The sequence below is a fragment of the Hydra viridissima genome, unplaced genomic scaffold (assembly GCF_058129835.1).
Source record: "Hydra viridissima isolate aposymbiotic clone 2 unplaced genomic scaffold, HvirCarnegie_v1 scaffold_1, whole genome shotgun sequence".
Classification (NCBI taxonomy): Eukaryota; Metazoa; Cnidaria; class Hydrozoa; order Anthoathecata; family Hydridae; genus Hydra; species Hydra viridissima.
This window is the reverse complement of record NW_028324300.1, coordinates 25,410,117-25,436,332: the sequence shown is the minus strand read 5'-3', so window position 1 is coordinate 25,436,332 and position 26,216 is coordinate 25,410,117. Positions and strand designations below refer to the sequence as shown.

Sequence of the window (26,216 nt, the reverse complement as noted above, 5' to 3'; positions counted from 1 at the left end):
CCCACCAAAGGGTTTTTCTGGTGCTTTTCAGAGTAATTATTATCATTTTCGGACAAGTGTGCTTAACTACTTTTTGCTTCTCCGAAATTCAGATGATTTTGTTCATTTTTTTAGGCGCGGTGGAAATGTAATGGTAGAAATCAGGCATAGGTTTGACATGACATAGGTCTTGATTTCTTTGGAAGAATAAAATTTTGCAATGTTACTTAATCTCATTTAAAGAGAGAGTTGCATTTGCGCATGCGCCAGTTCAAAAATTTAGGAACAAAAATAAGTACCATAAAAATGTAAGGCGAACAACGCGTTTTAAATAAAAAAAAATCTGCGTTACGTTAAAAATAAAAGTCATGGTCTGTGTTACTTTAAAGCTTTTTTTTTTTTCTGTGCTAAATAAAATATACAATACAGATATAAACTATTATGCTCATTGTACCAATAACAACGTACATTTTTTTCACTCAAAATAAATGTTTTCTCAATGAACCAGTTTAAGCAAATGATATCTCTTCAACTATAAACGGTAGTGTGTTGAAGTTTTCTGGTTCTGTTCTTATGACTTACATTTGCAACTTAAGCTTAAAGTTAGAGTTAACCTAAAAGGGTTTTGTATTAAAGTTTCATAAAAACATACTCTTGAGGCATGTTCTTAAATTATCATTATGTCATCATTACGGACATTTGGTATGGCAATTTTATTTTTTGTTAGAAAACTTAAAAATATTTGATACGTGTCAATATTCAAAAGCCATTGAACTAAAAAAAAAAATTTTGTACCAGAAGATGAGCTGTGTGGAAATGAGATTTCTAGATCCTAACCCCTCCCATTACTACAACATATTTCCATGGCGCAATTAAAACTATACTCCATCTCTTTCTTATTCTCATTTTGATTGTCTTTAAAATGCATAACTTTGAAGATATATTGTCGCTTGTAATAAACTTTAATAGTAATTAATTTTCTTAAAACTCATTATCTTTTTTAAAGCAGAAAATATTTTTCACAGTCACTGGAGCTCCGAAAATTGTTGTATACTAAAAAAAGACTCATATTGCTTAGTGTGCGGTGAGTTTAATAAAAAGTGAATATCTTGCTTTGGTTACAAGTTTCAAGCTTTGTGAAGCCCATGCAGCTTATTTTATTAAAAGAAATGGGGAGAAATCCGCATAAACAAACAATTTTAAATGCTCTATCTTTAATTTTATTATTTGCATACTGAGTTAGAGCCCTATTATAAACACACCATGTAGTAAAATGTTTCTCTTGATGACATAATTCTTTCGCGGTACAACTCTCATCAGTTTTACGCTTATACTTCACCAAATTACTCTGCGCGGTAAAATCTCTTCACGAACATCATTCTAAAAATCATCAGATATTCTCATAATAGCATTTAACCAATAAACCATAGAATCATTCGCATTACAACGTACCTCTTTATGAGGATGATAACCAAAATAAGTAAACAATTCCACTATGCTATGTATATAACCACGTCTTTGTACGCGTATATATGTTGGAAACTGCTCTGTATCATAAACACCTCGTTCTTTCTCAAACACATAATTCCATCTATTAACTGAAAAAAACTCCATCAATTGAAGATGATCATAAGCTGTTATAAGGGTTGTTATAAGTGATAAAAAAATTTCCAGCTTGTGAACCGCTAGTACGAGGCATTTTACAAGAGAAAACACTAGTAATAAACCCATAAGTAAAAAAGTTTCCTTATTTCGGTTCTTGTGGGTTTCCCTACATCAGTAAAACGCCTTTACCTATAAAACGCCTTTACCAGTAAAACGCCTTTACCTATAAAACGCCTTTACCAGTAAAACGCCTTTACCAATATCAGTAACGATGGAAGCAACGGATGCCAAAGTGGCTGCCAAAAAGGGACAAAGCGCCTGGTAGAGTTCTTCTTTAATTAACATCTCTTCTTCTTTTCCTCTTTTATTCAACTGCTTGTTCATCAAAGTATTTTTCGATCACAAAAATTCACTCTTTAAAATTCTTCTTAAAAACTTTGTTAAAAACTCTCTTTTACTTCTCTTTAAAGCTCCGTCTTCCCCTTTTTAACCATTAGACTCGAATCGTTTTCTTTTGCCTTTTTCTTTTGAGCTTTTATAGTTTTTGCTTGTTTTCCGGTTGCGATACCTTTTTATTTATTTGTATGACAGGTTTAACTTTTCTTCTTTCCGTTTTATCATTTACTTACGTGATAGATTGATAAATCATTGTGTGTTCTCCAGTTCGTTGTTTTTAACTTTTCTTCTTGCCGCCTTATCGTTTACGAGCCTTCTCGTTTACGTCTTTTCCCAGTTGTTTTTTTAACTTTTCTTCTTTCCACTTTATCGTTTATTGATATGAGTCTCCGTGAGTACGTCTATCCTCAGTTGGTGTTTTTAACTTAATTCTTTTTGCTTTATCACATATTTATATGAAGAGTTGACGAGTAATTTTGTTTGCGTCATTTCCGATCGTTGTTTTTAATTTAATTCTCCCTCCTCGCAAAATGTATCGCTCCTCTAATGCAAAACATGCATAATGCATGCTTTGCATTAGAGGGGCGATACATTTTGCACGGATGGATTTTTTTGCATGCATAATGCATGCAAAAAAATTCATCCGTGCATAAGCTAAGGCTGGTAAGTTATTGTAAGCAGCCCACGTGTCATTCTACACTGTTGAACCGGAGCAAATCCATAGTTATAGGACGCAATGTAGCGGCATCAAGATTCGCAACAGGAACTAAAAATGGGATAAATGCGGTTTTTTGTTTAAAGAAATTCCATGCGTCTTGAAAGTTACTTGCAACTTCTCTCTCTCTCTCTCTTTTTTTTTTTATGTGTAAACCATGTGAGTACTAAGTATTGCTTTAAGTTGAATAAAATCTTCCATTAAAAAAATGGCGAATATTTGTGTTTTAATTAGAATTTGTTCAACTTTCAATATAGAATTAATGGACTTAATGCGTTAGTCAAAAATTAAGATTGATACCATTTTATTTCATTTTACACAAAGACCTTTCATAATCTGCAATAAAATATGGCGTGGAGTGGGTACAAAAGTGCATTAGCGTTAGAGAACCCAGTATGAGATTACCGAAATGCTAGGTTCGAAGCAACATTCCAGTGCTGATCTTGCTGTATCGGGTAGACTAGATTTTCACTTTGGAGACGTTTTAGCTTACAGCAAAAATGTAGCGACATGAGCAGTGTTCATCAATTAGACCGCTACGTTTAAACATCGAATCAGCAAGGTGGGTAGTTAGGCACAGTATATATCGTGAGTCCTTGGAGGATCTGTTTTCATTTCTCAATAAACATTGCTATAGGCATTTACAAAAAGATGTTGGAACCTTGTTAAAGACTCATAGATGAATCTTTACTCAAGGAGTTTGTGGTGGTTATATACTTATTTTGGAATTTAAAATGTTTCTTTTAATTTTTGAATTTCAAAAATACAAGCTGAAAATTAGAACAGATGAGTTGTATAACTTTTAAGTTATACAACTCATCTATATCATTCTTAACATCAAGAGCAACCATATAAATAAAGATGACCACTGTTTTAATGATTCTTTGTTGAGTATTCTAATTCTTTACCGAATATACCTTGTGTATACAATAAAGTTAAACCTTAACATTATTTAATTCAATATCCAGATTGTCTTTATATTTGGTATTGCCAAATTTGTTGGGAGAACTTTCATCAAAACTTTCTCTTTTTCATAAAACTTGTATAAAGATTTCAAAGGTTTACACTGCAATAATCCGTTATTGTTATTTATGTCATTTTTCTTGTGATTCAAGGAATGTAATAATCTATTTTACACTGGTCAACAGAGATATTGTAACAAAAGTAAAAATAGCTGAAATATACTAATTAAAAGGTGCTGAACACAGATTTGATATTTAAAAATTTTGTTTAGCTCTAGTTTCAAAGTTATTGCTAGAGGTCTTGTCGATTGATTTCATGGTTTTTATCGAATGTGTTGACTTCTTCTTTGATTATGTTCTTTGCTTCACATGTTTTTCATGAAATTTAACTGTTTTATCTGTTTGCTTTTGATTTTATTATAAAATATAGTGATATTATTTCAATAGTTTTAATCAAACATACCAAGAAAGTGTGTCAACAAATCCGGATTTGTCCTGTTATATCTGTGGCAAAGTGACAGTGGTTTCACAGAAACATTCTATCACACCAATAATCAAGAAAGTTTACCATTTGTACGTTGGTTATAAGTTAATAAGATTTAGTGTACTTCTTGTAGTGCAGGGATATCTAACTGGTTACATGGCAAAAGACGAACCATTTCATTTGCAGTACCCATGATTTAAAGGGAACCAACTGATCTTGTAACCAATTACTATTTTTGCATAGTACCCTCCGTAGATCATGGCATCACAAAGAAGTGGACACAATCAATACAATATCCAAATATTCCAAGTGCCTTGAAACCAGTGCTCCACGGTGAAGGTCTTCCAGTGCCAGACCAACAACGACTGAGTTCAGTGATGGTTATGATGCCAATTATAACTTAGAAGCTTCAGAGCCATTATCTTCTGGAGATCTGACATTATACCCACTGCAGTTGTCGATGATCCTCATCAAATCTCTCTAACTGAACTTTATGATCTGGTTCGGGATTTAGGACTATCTAAGAGCAAGGCTGAGCTATTAGGATCCAGATTGCAACAGTGGAATTTACTTCAAGATGATGTTAGAATAAGTGTATTTCGCAGCAGACACTGTCAGTTTAAACCGTACTTTTCAATGTCAGAACAAATTGTCTACTGTCATTATGTGGCTGGTTTTATAGATGAACTAAAGTTTCAGTATGCGAATGAAGAATGGAGACTGTTTATAGACTCGTCGAAGACAAATCTCAAGGCTGTGCAAATACGCGAGCTAATGGTGGACACTCATTTTGAAAACACCCTTGAAGAAGATGAGAAGACTGCCTGGGAGATTTTTAAATCGGTACGAGGAATTTCTTGGGGATTCACAGAGCTCCTAATTACCAGGAAATTGTTGAGAGCCTGTTGGACACTGCACTGAAATATGTCATTGAAGCTACACTTTCTACACAGTCATCTAGACTTCTTCCCTTCCAAATGTGCGGACGTGAGCAACAAACATGGTGAGCGTTTTCATCAGGAGATGGCTGAAATGGAAAAGCGGTACTAGGGTCGATGGGGTACCTCAGTGATGGAAGAGTACTGTTGGAGAGTAGTAAGAGAATGTCTAGACGCTGTGTACAAGCGAGCATATAAACACCCTAGAGTGTCTGAGGTGAAATGACTAAACGTTTTCTATTGTAATCTATGTATAGTACATGCATAAACATAATAAATTCTATCATTACACTGCATAAAAACTAGAGCTTACACCGTAATTTCAATATGATATTTGAAGTCAGGGTGAAAAGCTGTACCTGAAAAATATATTTTCTGTTCTGTTACACAAAAATATTTAAAGTTTTTTTGTCCAGTGTTACATATTAAAAATATTGCAATTTACAATAAAAAGACTTATAAAGGTGAGCAACAAATCATAAAATCATCTAGTTGTCAATATGTAATTACTTTGAGTAAAGAACTGGCACTGTTTGATGCTTTGGGTGTTAATATTAATTAATGCTAATTTGTGATAGATTCCAAAATTTTGATATCTTTCAAAAATATGGTTATAACTTAAAATATGGTGTGAGTTATTTTGAGCTATTATGATTGTAATTTCAAAACAAATAGAAATGGTGATCCTTTCTTTTTGTTTGTTAGTACTTGTTATAAATTATGTAGACAACATGAGTCATGTAGGTGAATGCTTGTGCTCTCCAAGTGCCGTAGGTCTTTTGCTGGAAAATAGTCTCTGGCAATGTTCTTTTGCCCATCCAACTCTAGCATTCTGCTGTAAAGAATGGATTTGATGGAAGCATTGTTTTTAGAATGTTTCTGTTTAGAATGTTTAATGTTTAGATGGGAATGTTGTTGTTAAGTGATTCTGCAAAGCATTGTTTACAAAATCAAAAGATGATTATATTAAGGTTATTGTTTAAATTCTTACAAATCTTCGGAACTTTTTTTTTTTTTACATATTTCTTTTAATCTACATGTGTTAATCAAGTAACAAAAAATAAGATGTTACCAAGCAGATAAAAAGTTACCGACATCTAAAAAAGCAAACAGAAAACTTGACGAAACAGAAGTTTTTAGTTGTGCTTGCAGACATGAAATATCTGGAAACCTTTTTAATTTAAAGTCTGGAGAAAGGTTACCTTCAAAATGGTTTTTCTGTATTTTTAAGAATAGTATTAAAAAGAGCTTTTAAATATATATTTAAATACTAATGAAATTTCAAATATCATTTCTCCATTAATATACTTTTACAATAAAACACTTATTGAACTAAATAAATATTGAATACTATATTTAAAGCTCAAACCTAGAACATGAAAAAATTTTTAACATTTCATAAAAGACATTTTTTTCAGTTGGGTTGATGCAATATACCAGATAAATCAACTTCTTCAGGAAGTTAATGAAGAAGTAAAAGTTGCAGTCATGTATCATTTGAATGTTTCCTTGTCTAACACCTAAAGGTAAATAATTCTCATTATTTTGTTTAAATACGTTTGTTTAAAAAAATGTTGGAGCTAAAGATAATAAAAGAAATAATTAAACTCATAAATATATCAATATATAATAAATTTACTGTCTCTTGTGATGGATATAATTAGTTATTAGTTTTGGAATCTGTGGAATTTCAAGGGTAGAAGTCTTCGTGCTCGATATGAAAAAGCTGTAAAAGTTAAAGATACCACTGATATTGAACTAGAACAAACTTTAAAATCTGTTGACGGTTTGTCTAATTCTATAATTTTAAATTAGTTTTATTTTATGGAAGTAATTTAATATTCCGTAAAATTTGAAATGACTTTTTTAAAATTTATATTTAGTATTTAATGTTGTCACTTAATTTAATTACTAGCTAGTTTCAAATAGTAATGTCATTCAATCTTGCATAGCAACAGAAATTAATATGGAAGAGCATATAATTCAGAAAATTGAAGAAGGTTTGAGTTTAATGCTATATTACTAATATTGATTAATATAGTGTTTATTTAGGTTGTTTATAGAATTATTTGTAGCGATATGATCATCATATTTGTAATATTTTTAACAAGTGATCTACCGTCTAATGCTTTAATTTTCGATGATTGGTGAAAGTTAAGCTAAAATGTTGTTTATCATTTTATGATGTAACCATGGGACATTTAAACCTAAGGAAAGAGTAGTTATGATGCATTTAAAGAAATTGAGAAAAAAGATACCAACTTTATGCACTGAAAAAAAATTATGACTAATAATAAATTAAGAATAAAAACTCATTTAAAAAGTAATTTCGTTCACATAATTTCGTTTATTTCACTGTTTAAAATTTTTATGTTTCAATCTATATATTAAAATATATAATTATAAGTTACAGAGACGCAGATTTTGTTTCAATTACTTTTCTTGTAAGTAAATTGAAATGATTATAAATAGAAAAATAAATGACCAGTTTACTCATGGAACAGGGATAAGAACTCTCAGGATGCCACATCTTATTTTTATTATTGATAACATAGATTACATTTTAGGATTGTTTCATTGAGTTTTATCAGTCAAATTTTCATTTATGAGAAACGATATTGCATTCAATCACAGAAACTCAGAGAGCTTAATGGAACTCGAGCGGTAATTTTTTAATTCTTAAAGGTAAAACAAAACTTAAAAATTTATATTCAAAATTAGTTAAACAATAAAAAAAATGTTTAATAATTTCAACTTGGATAGAACTTAACAACAAAGAAAAGAAATTGATAGTTAATGTCTGTTGGGATCCAACTGCTCGTACTTTTAAAGAAACCATAACTGCAGTATATGTAAGAAAAAGAAACAACATTCTTCAATGGGTTCAAAATTTTGTATTTCAAAAGTTGTTGCTGAGTAATTTAAAAAAATATATATGCAGGTAAAAAGTTAGCGTTGAAGACGATGTTATAAAGTTTTTATTCGACTAAACATACTGATTTAAATTGTCTACTAAAGTAATTACAAAGTAAAAAAACCAAAAGTTAATGTTTTGTAAAACTTATACACGCTAATATAAAAGCTTCTGCTGGCTTTGCAGCTCTTTTCTTGGTCTATAGAAAATTGTACTATCAGTCCAGCTTTAAAGGAGAGAACTGATAGCATAATTTTCATACACTGACTGAGACATTTCGCTGCTGTTATCAAGTCCTCTAAAAAAAATCCTCTAAAAAAATCGTTTAGCTTTTTTTGCCAGTCTTCATAGCGACAAGACGATTGAGGCGGGTAATATTGCTCATGAAAATGCCATAACTAATATAAGATTGCCTACAGACTATATTCATTAACTTAAGCCACTGCACCCTACCATTTTAAATCTCCTAAGGGCAATAATAACAACGAGGGAAAGGAATGAAACTGGATGCTTAGAAATCCTGGATACAATTTTTTTTTTTTTTTGAAGTTATAGCTACATAATTGATTCCTTGGCTAAACTTTTAAGCTTCTTTTGAAGTTTAAAAACATTAAAAAAATATTTAAAAAGAAGAATATAAAAAGAAAAAGGCTGTTTGAAGAAGATTTTTGAATCCCTCTATCTGTAAAAGATGCTGAGCAGATTTAAAAAAGAACAAAAATAACACATAACACTTGGATACCGAAAATCAATAGAAAGTATATTTTTATGAAAAGTTCTTTATAATACAAATACTTTGGACAAAATTACCTTTGTTTTTAAATTTGCCTAGCTATAACAATATATCATGGTATTTTAAGAAAACTGATAAATCAAAAAATTTAAGTTACTGCGTTTCATAAAATGACACGGCACTTGAATTTGCACTAGCGTGTGTACTTAAGTACTTTTAATTATACCATATTGATACTGATAATTTGATAAAAATTAAACAGTACCTAGGATCTAAGGGTGATAAAAAATATCGACCTATGTTGGGTATACCCAGTATTAAATTCACCTTTCTGACCATGTCATAAACTTTACGATGATTAAAAAAATGAACATAAAAAAAAAACTTCGTAATTATTTAGTCTAAAATTAAAAAAATTTTTAGGCTAATTATATTACAATTGATTTCACATAGCTACATTGAGACATCTAACAACATCTTGATTAAAGCAAAATCTATTTTTAAACTTTTAACATTCTGCAACTTTGAATTGGGTTGTTTCCTCTTCATCTTTGAATTCTCTACTCTTAAAAATTGTAAAAAATAACATATCGTTATAATGATTCAAAATCCAAAACCATCAATATGGCGGTGGTTTAACATCTCTTCTTTCATCTGAAAATTCAAGCCCATAAGATTTGGGCAACTTCAGGAATTAGTAAAAGTGTGACTCGTGCTAAAAAACAGATAATTTGTCTTCGCCATTTTAAAATCAAAAAACGACTGTTAAAAAATTTTATTTGTGTTTTTTTCTCTAAATATTAAGGACTAACTTTCAGCTGTTCACTTCCTCTTGAATTTGAATTATTCAAAAAAAAAGATGATGCTATAAAATCCATCATGGCAGAGGTGGACAAAAGACATGGCATTTTGGGCGAAATTTCAAAACACCATAACTTTTAAACCATTCGAAGTTGGAGCTCAAATTTTGCATTTTTTCATGTTTCATTAACAGTACCACAAGTTAAAATTTGATGGAAATCTGAGGGGGTGGATGGAATGTCTGTCCTACTTTTACATGGAATTACCAAGCATGTAAATCAGTTTTCAAAGGGAACCCAAAATACAGAAAACCTTTGAGATTTTTCATAAGTAAACCCTTTTAAGAAATTACAACTACTTAAGTTAAAGTAATGGGAAAAAATCATTTAAGTAAATTTAAGTAATTTGTTTCAAATTAATTAACAAGATTCAGTAAATTTAAGCAATTTCCAAACAATGAAGCAAAATATTACAAAATTTGATAACTAAAATTTTAAGTTAGAACTCTAAAGACATGTGTAAATCATTTTATTACTCAATAGTTTTCTCAGCTCATTTATTAAAAATTCAGCTGTACTTTAATATCTTTCTACTTCAACTGATGATAGTGGTAAAGACTTTAAAGCGAAATTCATCTTTGAAACCAAAAAAATATTTGATATAGCTGCATCTTGTTCTTTTATTTCTGTTAAAAAAATTTTGAATAATTTTAGTTCCAAAAAGAGTAGTACCTCTTCTAAAAAGAACATTAGCACCTGTTTTAGTAATTTCTAAACAAACCTCGTATATATCAGGCATATATATATATACATCAGATATTTGGAAGCTTGTCTTATAATATTAGACAAAAAAATCTTGAAATAATATTAGGCAAAGTAATCTTGAAGACAACTGTGCCAAAAATTATTATTTATCAAAGATGACCTTTTAAAAATTCTTTCAACCAAGTGAATTTTTTAGATACTCTTTCATGAAGTTCTCATAGTTCGAAAACATTTTCATTAAGTGGGACAGAAATCATTAACTTTTTGATGATAATCATCAACTTTTCAGTAACCTCATCTATGTTGACATTCCAAAATTATTTTACTTGATTGTTTGCTTTTTCGTAAGTATATAAAATAATGCCAAGCAAGTTCCATGGACAATGAGTGATCTGAGAGAATCTTCCAGTTTTTTTTCTTTACACTGACTCCATCTGTAACTATTCTAAAATTATGACTGTTAGGATCTCAAAATCTTCAAGTTCTGTTTTTATAAATTTAAGTCCAACAATCCTCATTATTCCATTGGAATATTTTGGATAAGTCATTCAATTTTCTTTCTTTTTTTTTTTTTTTGTTATATTCCAAAAGCATTGAAACAGTAGTTCGGCTTGAACTCGTTATTTTAAGCCCATCCTTTTGAGCTTTATTACTTTATGACTCCATTTCTGTGGGAATAAGATCAACAGCAACAATTTTAGAAAAAAAAATCACAAGGACCTTTTCTTGGAAAAGCTAGCAATAACCCAATGTCGACTATTTCATTTTCACTCGGATTAGGGTTTGAATTCAAGCTTAAAGTCAATCCCGTCAATGAAGTGTGATGAGAAACTCACGTAAATTTTTTTATTTTCTACTTTTTTCAAATGTTAGAGAAATGCTGTTCTTGATTGTTTTGCCTTAAAAGTTGAAGGACAATGTTTGCACTTAACAATATTTTGATCCCTTGTTGAAGTTAAAACATATTTCCAAATTTCAGAAAACGTTTTCTTAGAAAACATGCCAAATTATTCAACTTCATTTTTAAGTTATGTTTTAAATAATAATATGCACATAGCAAAACCAGATAAGTATAAGTAATATATAAGACAACGGTACTAGAAATGAAACAAAAAAACAAAACAATATTTTTAGACAGCCGGCAACGTATTCAGCAAATTCCATTGAGGTTAGCAAACATGGCAAAACAAAGCTAAGAAATCATCAAAATGTAAACCAAAAAACGGTAAAACTTTATTTTTACGGTAGCTATGTACAAAAATGAAAATCATACTACTTTTATAGTACAAAAGTATGAAGATTTTATGTGTAAGCTTATAAAATTTTTTATCCTGAGCAAGACCAAAAAATAAATAAGAATAATAAAGTTGCTGTTTTTTTTTACATTTCACGTTATCAGTGAAATTTCGAGCATATTTGTGTGAATAGATTAACAAAAAGATTTAAATACTTAAACAAAACCAAATATAATACTTACAATATGCCATTTTCATCATTAATTTTGAAGCGATCATTTTCAATATATTCAATAAAGTTCTTTCTGGCCCCGCGATCTTTAAATTCTTTGCATTTATCATTTATATAGCGATTGCAATCTTTACAACTCCATAGTTGATTTTCATCATTACTGATTTTAACTTGGATCTTTTCAACAACGTCTTCAGACCAATTATCAAACACTTCTTGAATGGTCCCACCCTTTTTGAAAATTGCATTTTCTGAAGGTAAAACAAGAACTATTAAATTTGAATAACATCTTGCACAAATCTCTGCGATGGCATGTCTAAAATAATACTCCTCTGGTTTCACTAAGACAATAACAACTTCTGTTTCTACTCCGCACATTGCTCTGCTGTCAGCTACAAGCACATTTAGTTGACTTTCTTTAAATTGATTGGTCACGGAAATCATTTTTTCAATTGTTGGGTTGTATTTCTGTAAATATGGTGAATAAATTACTGATTCATAATTTTCAATAATATCAATTGCATACGAAACCACTTTAATATCATCCATGTTGCTACATATAACAGTAGTGGCCCTAACTTTGTCAAAACAAATCTTCTCCAATACAACTGATAAAACCTTTGCAGAACTTTCGTTTGTCCAGACTAAGGAAGGAAGAAAGATTATTATAGGTTTTTCGCCTTCAATTGAATGTCCACTAACCCCATGATCAAAAACATAATGAGTTTCAATATAATTGTTTGATCCAGCAAACTTTTCATTGTTTGGTGCTACCTTTACCTCTTGATCTAAACCATAGTCATGATAACCTTCTTGCTGTGTAATAATTTGTGAAGTGTTAAAATTATTAATCTCTGTTTTTGTTTCTGTTATTTGTTCATTACTAACTATTACCATATTACTAAACGAGTCATGATCTTTATCATGAGTTGTTTCTACGTTTGAATTCTTAAACAAAATAGTATTTAACTTACTAAGGGTGTCTTGAGCAGAATCAATTAAAAATTGAATACGTTTTGTTACTCTCATAGACTTTTTAAGAGCTATATTCTTCATCCCTACCTTTTCTTTATTAAAGCAAGTATTATCTAATATCTGTATTTCACCATCTCTATTTAAATATAGATTCTTCCCAACACTTTTAAGTATAAAGACAACTAAAGAATCTTTTAAAAAAGAGGAAAACAATTTCTTAAACTTGTTAGTATCTTCTTCTCTAACATATTCTCCAGGAAGTTCATCTAGTACAAAGTGTACTTCAGTACTGCTATTTTTACAATAGTATTTCAGTAACTTTGGGAGAGAAATATCTTTGTTTTCATAGAATTTTTGGTTTTTACACATACGTTGCCATAATTCTAATAAGTTCTCACACAAGATTTCAACATTGCTGTTTGATTCTTTCTTTAAGCTATCAGTAAACTCTTTCATCTCACATTGTAATAATGAAAAATGGTCACAGCAAATGTAAAATATAGTGGCTTTTTTTGATGACTTTAAATAAAAGTTTTTCACTATTTCTCTTCCAACCAAAGATTTTCCAGAGCCAAATCCACCAGAGATGATTTTTTTAAGCTCCTTGTCATTTATCGCATTCACCTGTTCAGGGTTAAGAATCAATGATTTAATCTGTTTTAAGGTATCTGATTTGAGTGTGGGCAGGTTTACCTCATTACATTTAGCTATAATCAACATGGTTAACCCTATGAGTTGCTTAAAAAGTGCTTCATCCTTTGTTTGAGAACTTTTATCTAAACAGTATTTATAGAATTCTCTGCGCCACCAACTGCAGAAAGTCTCATATTTATCAAGTTCATCTCGGCATATAAATAAAACATTGTACAAAGGAAACTTGGAAGAATATTGGAAAGTTAATTCTTGTTCTAAGTCCTTTCTTTCGACTGAACAACAAGCAACTACTCCTAATATTGTTAAAGGCTTTTCTTCTATTACAAGTTTGTTGATACTTGCAAAATATTTGACATCAGCAGAGCAGTTTTTACACTCTTGATTGATGCAATCTGATGAAGAAGCAGCACGAACAATAAAAATCAAATTTATTTTTGAGTAAAATATAACAACTCTATTGGCTGAAGATCGCTTGATATGTTCTTGAGGCTTAAAATTTAATAAGGTTGCATGGTGATATAGGTCATAATCATATAATACAGCACGAATACCTTCTGTAACTTTTTCTTTAAACAGTTTAGTAAACAACCGCGGAATGCACGTAATATTCATTTCTTCATCAATCAAGGGTGGAAAACAAATAACTTGGTTAAGATCAACAAAATTTCTGTCAAAATAATCCATTGCAAACTCTCTTATTGGTTTTTCTTTTGATATTTCAGATTCATGATTTATTTTAACTCTCCAATCCAAGTACTCTGGCATCGGAGGATTTTGATCAATCCAATGGAACTTTTTGCTGAAACATGGATCAGGTATTATGATGCTCAATTGATTACATGAAATTTCGTAGCTGCACCATTCTTAAAAACAAGATAAAAAAAAAATTAAAAATTGAAGAAAAAGTTATCAAATTATTCAAAACTTCTTTTAACAAAAATTTTTTAAAGTTATCAGGTAATTAAAATGTTTTAAGATTCACATTTTGAAGTTAAATGTATACCATTAATCAAAACCTCAAAACGTAATGGCTTCTTTTTTCCTTCTGAGTCTTCAAACGAAAATTTAAATTCAACTTTACCATAATCTTTAAAGTTTTCAACTTTAACAAATAAGACTTTCTCTTCCTGTTTGGTGATATAATATGAATCTGATTTGTGGTAACCTTTACTGATAACTTCCCATTGGATTTCGGCTTCTTTAGGTTTAAACTCCACCTTTGTGAGTTGCTCATTGTCTGTCAGTAAATACTTGAACACACAGCCACCTGGTAAATTTTCTACAACTCTAAACAAAACGGATTTTTAGCATTAAGTTTAAAGCATTTCTAATGGTTTTTTTGGACTTTTCTTTTATTTCAAAATATGAAAGAAAAGAGAAGAGCTATGTATTAAGATTAGGCACAGTATCTAAGAGTTAGGATTCACAGCACCAAAAAAGTTAATAAAGAAATATATGATGTCTTACAGATTACTCTTTATGTCTGGGCTCTTTGGTGTTTCTAAAAATTTTAAAATTTTATTAAAAATCATTTGAACCAACTCTGGTTTTAAACAAGGTTGACAAAAACCCAATTGGGTTTTTGGGTTATCGGGTTTTTGGGTTTTTGATAAAGCAAAGTATCTAGTTTTGTACAAATCTTTTGTAACAAAGTTGGATTAGTTTATAGTTATTTAAAAGCTATTATTCATTTTTACTGGTATATTCAATTTTTCATTCAACTCCAACGAAAATGTAACGACTAACACCTATTTCTAAATTTGTTGTTACAACAACACGTAATCAGAGGGATGAACTGGATTTGCAAGTTGCAAGGTTTTTCTTTCCAGCAAATATACCATTCAACGTAGTAGAAAATTTTGAAATTACCAAGCTGATTAAAAAACTTAGAACTTAATACAAGCCACCAAATAAAAAAACAGATATCTTCAGAACTCTTAGTAAAGGTAAATAAAGAAATAATCAATTCAATGAAAAATGATCTTGCTGATCATTGTGCTGTTACCCAAATTCAAGATAGTTGAGGAACGGTCATTAATTATCCTATAATTGCTCATAGTAACCATAATGGAAGCCAACCCTATCTCATTTCTGCAGTTGATGCTGGAAGCCATTCAAAAACAGCAGATTATTGCATTCAGGCAGCTAATGATGCAACCAAAGTTGCAAAAGAACCCCTCAATAAAGATTTGAGTAAGACAACTTTTGTATTTAAAGTTTTGTATTTAAGTAAAATTAACTAATAAGCAAAAAATCTCAATTACATAACTTACAAGTAGCCTGCACCTAATGAAGTACTTAAGGTTGGTGATTTTGCAGTTGTAAAATGTAACTTGATTAGCATACAATGTTAGTTGTTTCAACCCTATTGAAGTCTTGAGATAAATATATGTTATTTCAATTGATTTATGTTACTATACTTGTTTTTTTTTTTTCATATGAGTAACAATAAACTTTGTTTAACAAAACATTAGTTTATAAATTGCAAAATTTGATTTTCTGATGGCAACAATACAGAAATAAAACAATAAATTTGTGCCACTATGTAAACAATCTTTTAGCTGACCGTATTCAACTGTTTTTTTTTTACAGCTACTTGTATTAAAAATTAAGTTACATGTTCTCAATCAAAACTCCTATTAAAAGCATTATCACCAGATTTCTTAAAGGTTTCATCAAAAGTTGTGAACTTTTTCTTGAGTATAAGACAAAACAATCGAAGTTTTATTTTGCTTCACAAGTTAGATGGTCGTACTGACCAAATAATTATCTATTGTTTATCATCACCTTGTTAACTATTGCACAATGAGTGGAATAAAGTTTCTTTTGTGAGTATCCGGTCTGCGCATGTGGTTTTATTCTTGTTAAGACGATTATGACAACTATGTTTTTCGGTTTTTATTTCGGCCTGCGCAAGTATCTGTATAAATACTTTTGCAAATGACATGAATAGACATTTCTCTAATTCGATTGCGCAACTAATTTCTCAGCTTGAAAAAGAGGTCAGTAAGGACAAAAATGTAAACAAATAGCGGCAAACTAATTTTTCTTTTTCAAAATTTTGGTAGCTAAAAATATTATTTTTTAGCTGGTCGTTTATTATTTTTAAAGTTTTATATTCTTCAAGCTTCTGTAACTTTCATGACATAATTCTATTTTTTTTTCTATGATTGTTTTTTCGGATGATAAAAGTTTACAACTTTCACAATCTAAGTTTTTGGTAGAATCGATTATTGTATGAGTTTCAGTATCAATATTAGTTGTAAACTCTGGATATTTTAACTTTTTGCATTGAGATTTTCTAAGTAACTTATCTTGTGGTGTCTTGAATGAAAAAATGCTAGGAACGTCATTCCCTGATTTTAAAGTTTTTTTTACCGCATCCTGGGGCCAATGCTATAAACAATTCGAAGTTTTTTTCGAGAAAAAAAATCTTTCGTAAAAACGCAATTTTTCACGTACGAAAAAAAGTTCGTAATCTCGAGGAATTTATCGCTGTTTGTATTTTTTTCGGCCATTGCTATAAAGCATAAAACGTATACGTCACTAAAGTTCACGAATTTTTTTTATCCGTTTACGTCATTGATAACAAAAATTTTTTTTTTTATTTTTATTAAGTAGGCCTACTTAACAAATTTTATTAGTTATAAAGTAGGCTGTGCTGTCTATTCTATTTTTATAAATATTTTTACATTCTATTATTTGGTGTTTAAAAAACTGTGTAAAATTAAAATAGGAACATGGATTTAATTTTTTCGGATGAAGACTTAGATTTCGAAGTTGCAGAAAATGAGCTTCGCCACCGATTGCCTCGAGAGGTTGGTGTTTAAAACATTACTTAAAATTAATAAATTTTGATGTTTTTTTTTAATGATTTTTTATCGAACAAAATCAGAAATCATACTAAATAGGCGCAGAAATTATATTTTTGTTTTGTTTTTCAATTTCATTTTAGTTTAATGGTCGCTTTTTTAACGAAGATGTTTCTGACAACGTTTTTCGAGAACAGTATCGAGTACCAAGAGCTGTATTAGATTTTTTAGAAACTAGGCTTAAAGATGATTTGCAACATTATACTAAGCGAAATAAAAGCATTTCAGTACGTTTCCAGATAATGGTATTTCTTCATTTTATTGGCACAAATGTTTTTTTTCATGTTCTCAGAGACTGTCATGGAATCTCTACCAACACAATTTATCGTATTATACACAGTGTAGGAGAAGCTATTTTCAATGTTAGTGTATTAAGTTAATAAAACTATTGAAAGTTTTACGTTGTCATATAAAGTTGCTTATTATTTTTATTTTAGTGTGAAAATTAAAAACTAAGTTTAGTAAAGAGAAAAATTGTTATCTTATAAGATTAGATTCGACAAGAGATCATAAAATGGCCGAATGATTGCTCCACTCTTCCACAAAAGTTTATGGAAATCGGAGGTTTTCCGTGCGTATGTGGTGTTCTGGATGGGTCTCATATACTCCTTTCTAACCCTCCTCAAGCAGATGAAGATTCTCTAATCAATCGCCATCATGTCCATAGCATAAATGCAATGGCAGTATGTGGACCCGACACGTCCATATTTTATGCATCGACCAACAGTCCAGGAAGGTGGCATGATGCACATGTAAGCCTGTCACTAAGTTATATTTTACAATTGTTAGTTCACTAATGCTGGGTATTCAACTAGTACGTGACATTCTTCGGTATGTTCATATTGAACATACTATTTGAACTATTATGATTGCTAATTAAAATGTAACTTAGACTAACTAATATAATGTATTATAATGTAACTTACAGTAAATTTAAATATTGTGATTTTACTACTATTAGGTTCTAAGAAATTGTAACCTATGGAACAAGTTTGAAATTGGAGAGCTTCCATTTAATGGAGCTGTAATTTTGGCTGACTCTGCGTACCCATGTCGAGAATGGTTAATTCCACCTTTTCCTGGTGATCCAGACGGAGCTCAAAAACGTTTCAACAAAGCACAGAGAAAAACTAGAAACATAATTGAGCGATGTTTTGGCATTGTCAAAAACAGGTTTTATGCTTTGAAAACTGGAATTCGTTTGCATAAGGTCGAAGATGCCTCTAAGCTTATCATGTGTGGATTTGTTATCCATAACTTTTGTATTCAACATGAAGACAACGGTAATGACTTTGAAGAACGCGAAGAAGAACAAGCTGATGAAAATCTAGCTCAAGAAAATCAGAATGATGGAGCTTTGAATAGACGATTACAGCTACTTAACTACTTTACTTAAAAGTATTGTTTAAAAATTCATATACAATTTGCTCTAGAGCATAGGATCTATCAAAATAGTTTTGACATGGATCATAGATTTGTGCCTAAATTAGTTGAATTAAAATTGGAAAAAAATTCACACAATGACTTTTTAATAAATGCAAGAAATTTTTATAAAATATTAGACCATAAAAATATATGTTTATATCTGTTTTTATATAGTATGTGTATTTTGTTTTTTTATAGAACACGCTTAAAAAAAAATTAGGAGATTTGTTAGCTTTTGTTGTTAGGAGCAATTCTTATTAAGAGTATTTTAAAAAGGTAAAAAATGCTTAATAGCATAAAATTAAGATATGATCGTATTAATATTAAACTAGATTACAAAATAAATTTAAAATATGAAAGATATTGTTTTGTTTAAATTTTAAAATCAACCACTAGCCAATGCAATACCTTATATATAGTTATATATAGTTGTGATGCTTGTATCTATTTCACATCGCAACAGCATTGGTCTTAATGTTTGTGTGAAGTTTTACAGAACTTATTACTGTAAGGTAATGGTGATAAAAAAAATGAAATAACAAGAACAATTTCAGGTTGAAGTTATATTTTTATTGTTACTAAAAAATGTAATTGGTCATGGCTTTACAGTTAAATACCTTCAAGGTGAATGTTTAAATATAGTTATACAACATTTTTCGAAATTTAACATAAAATTATGATGTAGCTCTTCTCTTAATGCTCAAGAATTTCCTCCTAAAACAAAAAAAATTTGTTAATGATAAAGTTATACTAAATACAAGCTACAAGTTATACTAAATACAAAAAATTTGTTAATGATAAAGTCATACTAAATATTATTACAAATTAATTTTAAAATACCGTTTCTGTATTTACAAAATGTTGCTGGTTTGAAGGTTGCAATTTCTCATTCATTAGCTTTGTTGCTGTTGTGTAACATATTGTTAAAGCCTTTTCTTTTCGAATTTGCTGTTGTCTGAGAGCAACGTCCAATTTCAGAAGTTTTACTCTTAATTCTTGTTCTTTTTTTAATCTTTCTTTTTCTAACCGTAAAACACTTACTTTCAATTTTTTAAAACTTCCATCTACCAGGAGACTTTCTCTAGCTTGTTTTCTTTTTAATTTTTTTAATGCCCCCCTTGATGGTTTATTTTGAATTGAATCTAAAATTTAATTCTAGGAGTCAAAACAAGATCAGTTAACTAAAATAATAAGAAAGGTGGTTTAGATTCCTTTAAAAATAAGAAGTTTTTAATGGTTTTGGAAATACTAGTTGTGTAAAAATTAAGCACAAATTGATGTTGTCTGTTATATAATTATAAGTCTAAAACCTACAATTAACTAAATTAAACAACTGAGATTTAAAAAAAATTAATTTATAAATTGCATTACCTTGAAGTATCTGACAACTGTCACTAACAAGAGTGGTATTGTCTAAATTAGGGGAGGACATACAATCAAATCTTGCATCTAATATAAACAATCAATTAACTCTATAAACTATAGAAATAGAAATATATATATATATATATATATATATATATATATATGTATTTTATAAAATACATATATATATATATATATGTATTTTATAACACAACTAGTCTTAACCAACAAAGAAAAATATACCAGACATAGACGAAATAAAAGAAGCTGTATCAGAAGATTGTTTCAAAGTAAAGTTTACTTCTTTACTTGATGAAGAAAGGGTGGCAGTGGGAGTGGAAAGTTGGTTGGGAGTGGATGACAATGCATCATCTGTTGTACAAAAAGAGATATTAAAATCAGGAACATCGATTCCAGATACATTTATTGACTTCCTGTCAATAATGTCTAAAACAACATTATCTAATTCTGTTAGTTGTCTCCCTGCAGCACCTTAAAAAAAAAAAATTATATATATATTTGTATATATAATATATATATACAAAAATATTTAATTATATATATATATATATATATATATATATATATATATATATATATATATATATATATATATATATATATATATATATATATATATATATATATATATATATATATATATATATATATATATATATATATATATATATATATATATATATATATATATATATATATATATATATATACATATACACACACACAGACATATATAAATATATATATATATAACAAAACTATACCTGTTTTTAGACTCTTAGCAAAATTTTGCATTGTAGCTCTTCGCAAATAATCCCACTCTCTACTACGTAGCTGGTTGATATCTTCAATTTTTGCCCCTAAACTATTTAAATGTGACATTATGTCTTCCCAAATTCTATTTCTATGCCTCATAGTAATAGATGGACCTAAAAGTAGATGAAATAAATAATCAATATATAGTATAATATAGTCTTATATAGTAAAATACTAAATATTCTATAATAATATATTATTTTATAATAGGAATCATACCTAAAAAAGCTTACCTATATATATATATATATATATATATATATATATATATATATATATATATATATATATATATATATATATATATATATATATATATATATATATATATATATTAATAATATAATGCAATTATACATATTTTTATTTAAATAGTTTGCTAATTAAAACATACCAAGCCTTCCCAAGAAGAACCTCTTTGTTTTCTCTAATCTTTATTGCTAGTATCATTTTAAGTTCTTTAGACAGCATTTTATTTTGTTGTGTATTTGTGTATTATTTTGTTGTGTATTTGTGTATTATATGGCATATTTGTTGACTATTTATACTTTTCTTTAGTCAAACATTATGAAAAATTTGTTTAACCAAAATTACTATCGAAAACCTACATAAATAGGAAATGGAATGTTAAATACGTTTTAACGAACCACAACAAGGAACTGAATAATCGATTAAATGCATATTTTAAGTAATTAGTTTATTATGGAGTTACTAAAATCCTTTTCAGTTTTATCTATAAAATATCTACATAAAAACACAAACAAAGAATGTTCAATGATTTTGAAGCGCTAACGTTGTTCCAGCAATGGCCGCCAAAAATCACGAAGAAAATATCTAAAATTGAGATCAAAAATCTATCTGAAGTTTTTTTTCGAAAAAACGCATTTTTTATCTGAAAAGGCGATTCCCTTGTTCGTTTATAGCATTGGATTTAAAAACGAAGTTTTTATCTTAAAAACGGAATTTTTTGAATGTTTATAGCAATGGACTTTTTTTTTCTTCGCTTTTTACGGTAAAAACTTCGTGTTTTACGGAAAAAACTTCGTTTTTTATGTTTATAGCATTGGCCCCTGAACTAACTTTTATTTCCTCATGCCTATAGTGAAATTCACACACTTTCGTGTGTTTCATTATTTCAAATTTATCAGCACCTCCTTTACGCTTATATTTAAATATTTCGCTACACCAAGCTCTGTAAACATCAAATTTTTTTTTCTTAATTGGGAAAGAAAATAGAGCAATGTTAGTCTTTTCCATATTGTTATTATAAAACGAACTTTCGCACAGTGGAATACAGCAATACATCCCTCTTCCACCTTTTTTCACTTCGTTTGGTCTGAAAATGCTTGGGTTGGGATGAGACATCTTTTGGAGCGAAATTATGTTTTTAATTTTATAATTTCGAGAAAGAGTTTTTATCTGTTTACATTTTTGTCCTTACTGGCCTCTTTTTCAAGCTGAGAAATTAGTTGCGCAATCGAATTAGAGAAATGTCTATTAACCGCAAAGATTTTTGGAGCCGTTAGAGCTTTGTGCAAATCCATTTAAGCGCATACTGCACAGCGCAGTATGTGGTGCACATTACAGAAAAAACGATGCTTATTTATTTGTAATTTTCAATTACAATTGGATTCAGCGGTATTTGATTTCCATGAAAATTGATTAACAAGCACTGAAATCCTCACCGAAAACCTCCGAGTTACACCTGTTTGACAAACTTATCTGTTAACCACCAAAAAAAACATTTTTCCGTTCCTTATATAAGTAATCTTTTAAAAGTTATGCTTACGCAAGCACTTGTAAGAATTTCTCCAACATGACAATCATTAGGAATTACGAAGAATCAACCTTCTCGTGCTTTTATTACGAGTTTTTGAAAGAACAGTTATTAATTTCTTGAAATTTGATTCTAGGGTCTAGATCTAAGGGTAAAAAATTCTGATTTTCTCTGTAATAAAAATTTATTTTCCGATTATACCCTCACCAGATGTCACGTATATTCTTGTACGATAATATATGAAAGGAAGATAAATCGAGAAGGTTCTTAGATTTAGACAAAACGATTTTTTAGTAAACATTCCTAACCAAGTTTATTTAAAGTAAAGAAAATTTATTGCAGCTTTTTAAACAACTTTTGCAAGGATAGAAGAGTATACTTACCACAAGTTTGCTTATTGACTAATTTTGCTAATTGTGAAAGTTCATAAGAAAAAAATCGCAACACTTTTAAAGATAAATGCTTTTAAAAGTATTTGCGTGAATAAAAGACACATTTCATTTGTGCATGTAGGTAGATAAAATAGTGGGTTCAGTTGCATCATTTGCATAAAGCATTTTATTTGAATTCGAAAAAAATATTTTGACACGTTTTGAGAGAAAAAATTATTTCTTGCCATGTTTAAAAAACGAAGAAGCAGTCAGCTGAACGGAAAAGTAAGGAGGATGACGTAATTGAATATATTTATTATATTTGCTTCTGGCAATATAAACATAAGGTCAGGATTGTGTCACAAAATAGAACAAAGTCCTTATTTACAGAAATAAGCTAAATAAAGTTTTAATTCGAATATTGGATACAACTCTTTATCTGCAATAGACCTTGTCACAAATTATTTCAATACTTATTGATATAAAATCAAAAGAATGTTCTCCTATTAATACCGCTCTAAATTCCTTCGCTTTAAAACTAAACTGTTCAAGATGACGAGAGGTGGAAGAGACCAAGAAACACAAAACAAACACTGAGGAGATGGCGCTCGCCTACACAACTCATCCTCTAAACACAACTAAATAAAAGAAGGTGTGTTCTATATAAAACTGAGAACTTGATTTAGTTTCCTTCAAATTTTGAGAAAATAAAATGGGAAATAGATTATATTAATATAATAAATTAACTCACAAAATAATTTAAAAACCTTAATTTATAAAAATACTCTTATGTACCTTTGATCGAGAGTCTTTTTCCCATATGATTCTTAATTGCTTTTAATATCTTCCTCATATTTTCTTCCTTATTTTCATATAGTTGATAATATATCTTCCCTGAAATGATGAGAGCTAATTTGGAAGAATCGGGAGGCAGGTAATTTTTAACTTGTATAGGTATGACTATTTTCTTGCACTGATCTGCATGCGTGTATTCTTTTTCACAGTTACGTGAATTCTCGTATTCTTCTGAAATAAGCAATAAGATAATTTTGGAGTTTGCTACTGCTTTTGCCATTTCCCGTCCTAAATCATCACTCATGTTTTGTTCATCAAACCAAACTTTATAACCGTTTTTAGTTAAAACGTTATATAAATCTTTTGCACATTCTTTACCCGTTTTCCAATTATATGATATCATTACATCCCATTTTTCGTTTTCTGCAGTCATTTTGAGTGCAGAAAATGGTTTAAGCCAATGGAAAATATGTGAAAAGTCTTAACACGTTGATGACGAAGCGTTATTGACAAAATGACTAAAATCAGCACGATAACTCATTAACAACTAAAATCAGCACGATAACTCACATAAAAACGTACCGATCATAAAACTAAAAAGTTTTGTAAACACGAAGTAAATAAAAATTTAATGCAACTTTTTACTTTTTGTTACCAACTCTATGGACTTTGATTGGTTAAATAAAGCCCACAATGCAATTTTAAAAGATTACAGCAACACCCTAATGGCACGTAACACATTTTATCAACTTGCGAATGAATGTCTGATTATCGTAATCGTATCTGAACTTAATTATGTTTTAAAACTGTGTTAATTTGATTGGTCAAAAATTATATTTTCAAGAATTCAAACTTGATTTCATTGGTCAAAATTTATATTTTCATTAAGAGGATTATAAATTTGGTACCAATTGTTTGACATATTAGTTTGACTTTGAGGTTTTTAAATGAGTATCCCGAATTTTTTTTCTCCTTTTTTTTATATATACATTTTTTAATAGCGCCACGAGCGGACCGCGAGCTTTTGAAACTGACTTTGTATAATACTCTCAAAATAGAGCGAAAAGAAAGTTTAACTTAATCAAGCAACAAACAAAATAATTTTACAACCTTTATATAAAAAGAGCTTATAAGAAGATTTTTTAATTCTTGCCCGAGGTCTAATATACATTTTATTGATTCAGTATAACTTTTTTGAGTAATTTATTAAGACTTACACAAATCTTAGTGAGTTTGATCTAAATTTAGTCATGTGCTTCAACATTTATGTGCTTCAGAGAAAAAAGAATCGATCATCCAATGCAAAAGTTCTGGCGGTTTTTACGTTCTAAACCCGCTCAACTTAAAGACGTCTTATGTTGTGTGGGAATATTCTAAGTTTCTGATTTAAAATATTCTGAAATTTTCGCTCATTATAAAACTTGCAATCAAGAAATAGTAAGATTGACTAACTTTAAAATTTAACAATAATACGATAAGATCCGATTATCAAGTTTTTGAGATTAAACTGATTATTATTTCTTTTTTCTGCTCGTAAATAAAAAAAAAATATATCGGAGAAATGGAATCTCTGAGAAAATTTATCTTTTATCAATCAGCCTGAGAAATTTTTTATCATCACGCGACAAACAATTTTAAATTCATCAGAACTATAAAATATTTTCAAAATAAACCTATTATTTCTCAAAAATTAACATAATAAAACTGACGGTGAAAACAAAAACTCACAAAATAATCTGACCCTAAAGACGGACCTAAAGAACTCACCTTTCTAATATATGATTTTGACTATTATTTATGGAAAAATCAGTATTGTTTACAACATTGATAAAAAAAACTTCATACATAACGAAATTTATTTTACAAAAAATATTTAAATTTTGATTCCTCCCCTAGGTTGAATTTTTATTAAAAGATAAATTAATAACTATTTTGTTTTTTACATTTATATCTTTTAATTGGTACGAAAAAGCTGCACGAAAATGACATCCCTCCCATTACTTCAGCAGTTTTCCATTCCCACTTACAATTATAATGAAATTCCCTTTCCCTTCCATTCCTATTCCCATATTTTAGTAACAAAGTATGATTTTGAAAAATTGCTTTCAACTGCGATGCATGCGACTTAATAGTAAGCAACTTTCCTAAAATTCATTTTCAGTTTAAATTTTGTACCAATAAAAAATTGCTTTCCCGTTTCTTTCACAACCATTTCTGTTCCCGTTCCCTTTTTTAGGTTGTCAAGTGAATGAGATCCCATTCTCTTTTTCATGGAAAGAATTTCTACGTCTTTCATTTTCAAAAGAACCTCTACTTTTAAAAAATTTTGATTTTGCCAAAGTCAATAACTTGTTAACTTATACACTCTAACCTTTAATACAAATATG

At 29.3% G+C, this 26,216-nt stretch overlaps 2 protein-coding genes across 3 annotated transcripts in view; both read right to left on the bottom strand.

Annotated features, from left to right (window-relative positions):
- Positions 1–6,353: 6,353 nt before the first annotated feature.
- LOC149894092 (uncharacterized) lies at positions 6,354–24,591 on the bottom strand. Of its 2 annotated transcripts, XM_090070637.1 has the most exons (6): positions 23,830–24,591; positions 14,855–14,888; positions 14,391–14,674; positions 11,769–14,250; positions 6,719–6,805; positions 6,354–6,599 (listed from the first exon to the last, which is right to left on the bottom strand). In XM_090070637.1, the coding sequence occupies exons 1-6, from the start codon at positions 24,260–24,262 to the stop codon at positions 6,593–6,595; spliced, it is 3,327 nt and encodes a 1,108-aa protein (XP_089926763.1). In that variant the 5' UTR covers positions 24,263–24,591; the 3' UTR covers positions 6,354–6,592. The 2 variants fall into 2 exon arrangements, with proteins under 2 accessions (XP_089926763.1, XP_089926768.1); XM_090070642.1 differs by lacking the exon at positions 6,719–6,805.
- Positions 19,233–26,216, bottom strand: part of LOC145192383 (uncharacterized) — a 33,004-nt gene continuing 26,020 nt past the window's right edge. The window contains exons 8-12 of the mRNA XM_090070712.1: positions 20,835–20,999; positions 20,293–20,541; positions 20,056–20,133; positions 19,525–19,826; positions 19,233–19,398 (exon numbers count right to left, since the gene is read on the bottom strand). Coding sequence (XP_089926838.1) covers positions 19,378–19,398; positions 19,525–19,826; positions 20,056–20,133; positions 20,293–20,541; positions 20,835–20,999 — 815 coding nt within the window. The 3' untranslated portion in view covers positions 19,233–19,377. The remainder of the gene's footprint in view (positions 19,399–19,524; positions 19,827–20,055; positions 20,134–20,292; positions 20,542–20,834; positions 21,000–26,216) is intronic.

Bases quoted from the DNA above. Each gene is read 5' to 3' on its own strand.
- LOC149894092 (XM_090070637.1), bottom strand. From the start codon at position 24,262: ATGACTGCAGAAAACGAAAAATGGGATGTAATGATATCATATAATTGG. The intron at 14,251-14,390 runs GTATACATTTAA...CTTGTTTTTAAG, and splicing joins TTTTGAGGTTTTGATTAATG to AATGGTGCAGCTACGAAATT. The intron at 6,806-11,768 runs GTAAGTATTATA...TAACTTTTACAG, and splicing joins AATGATGAAAATGGCATATT to CTTTTTCATATCGAGCACGA.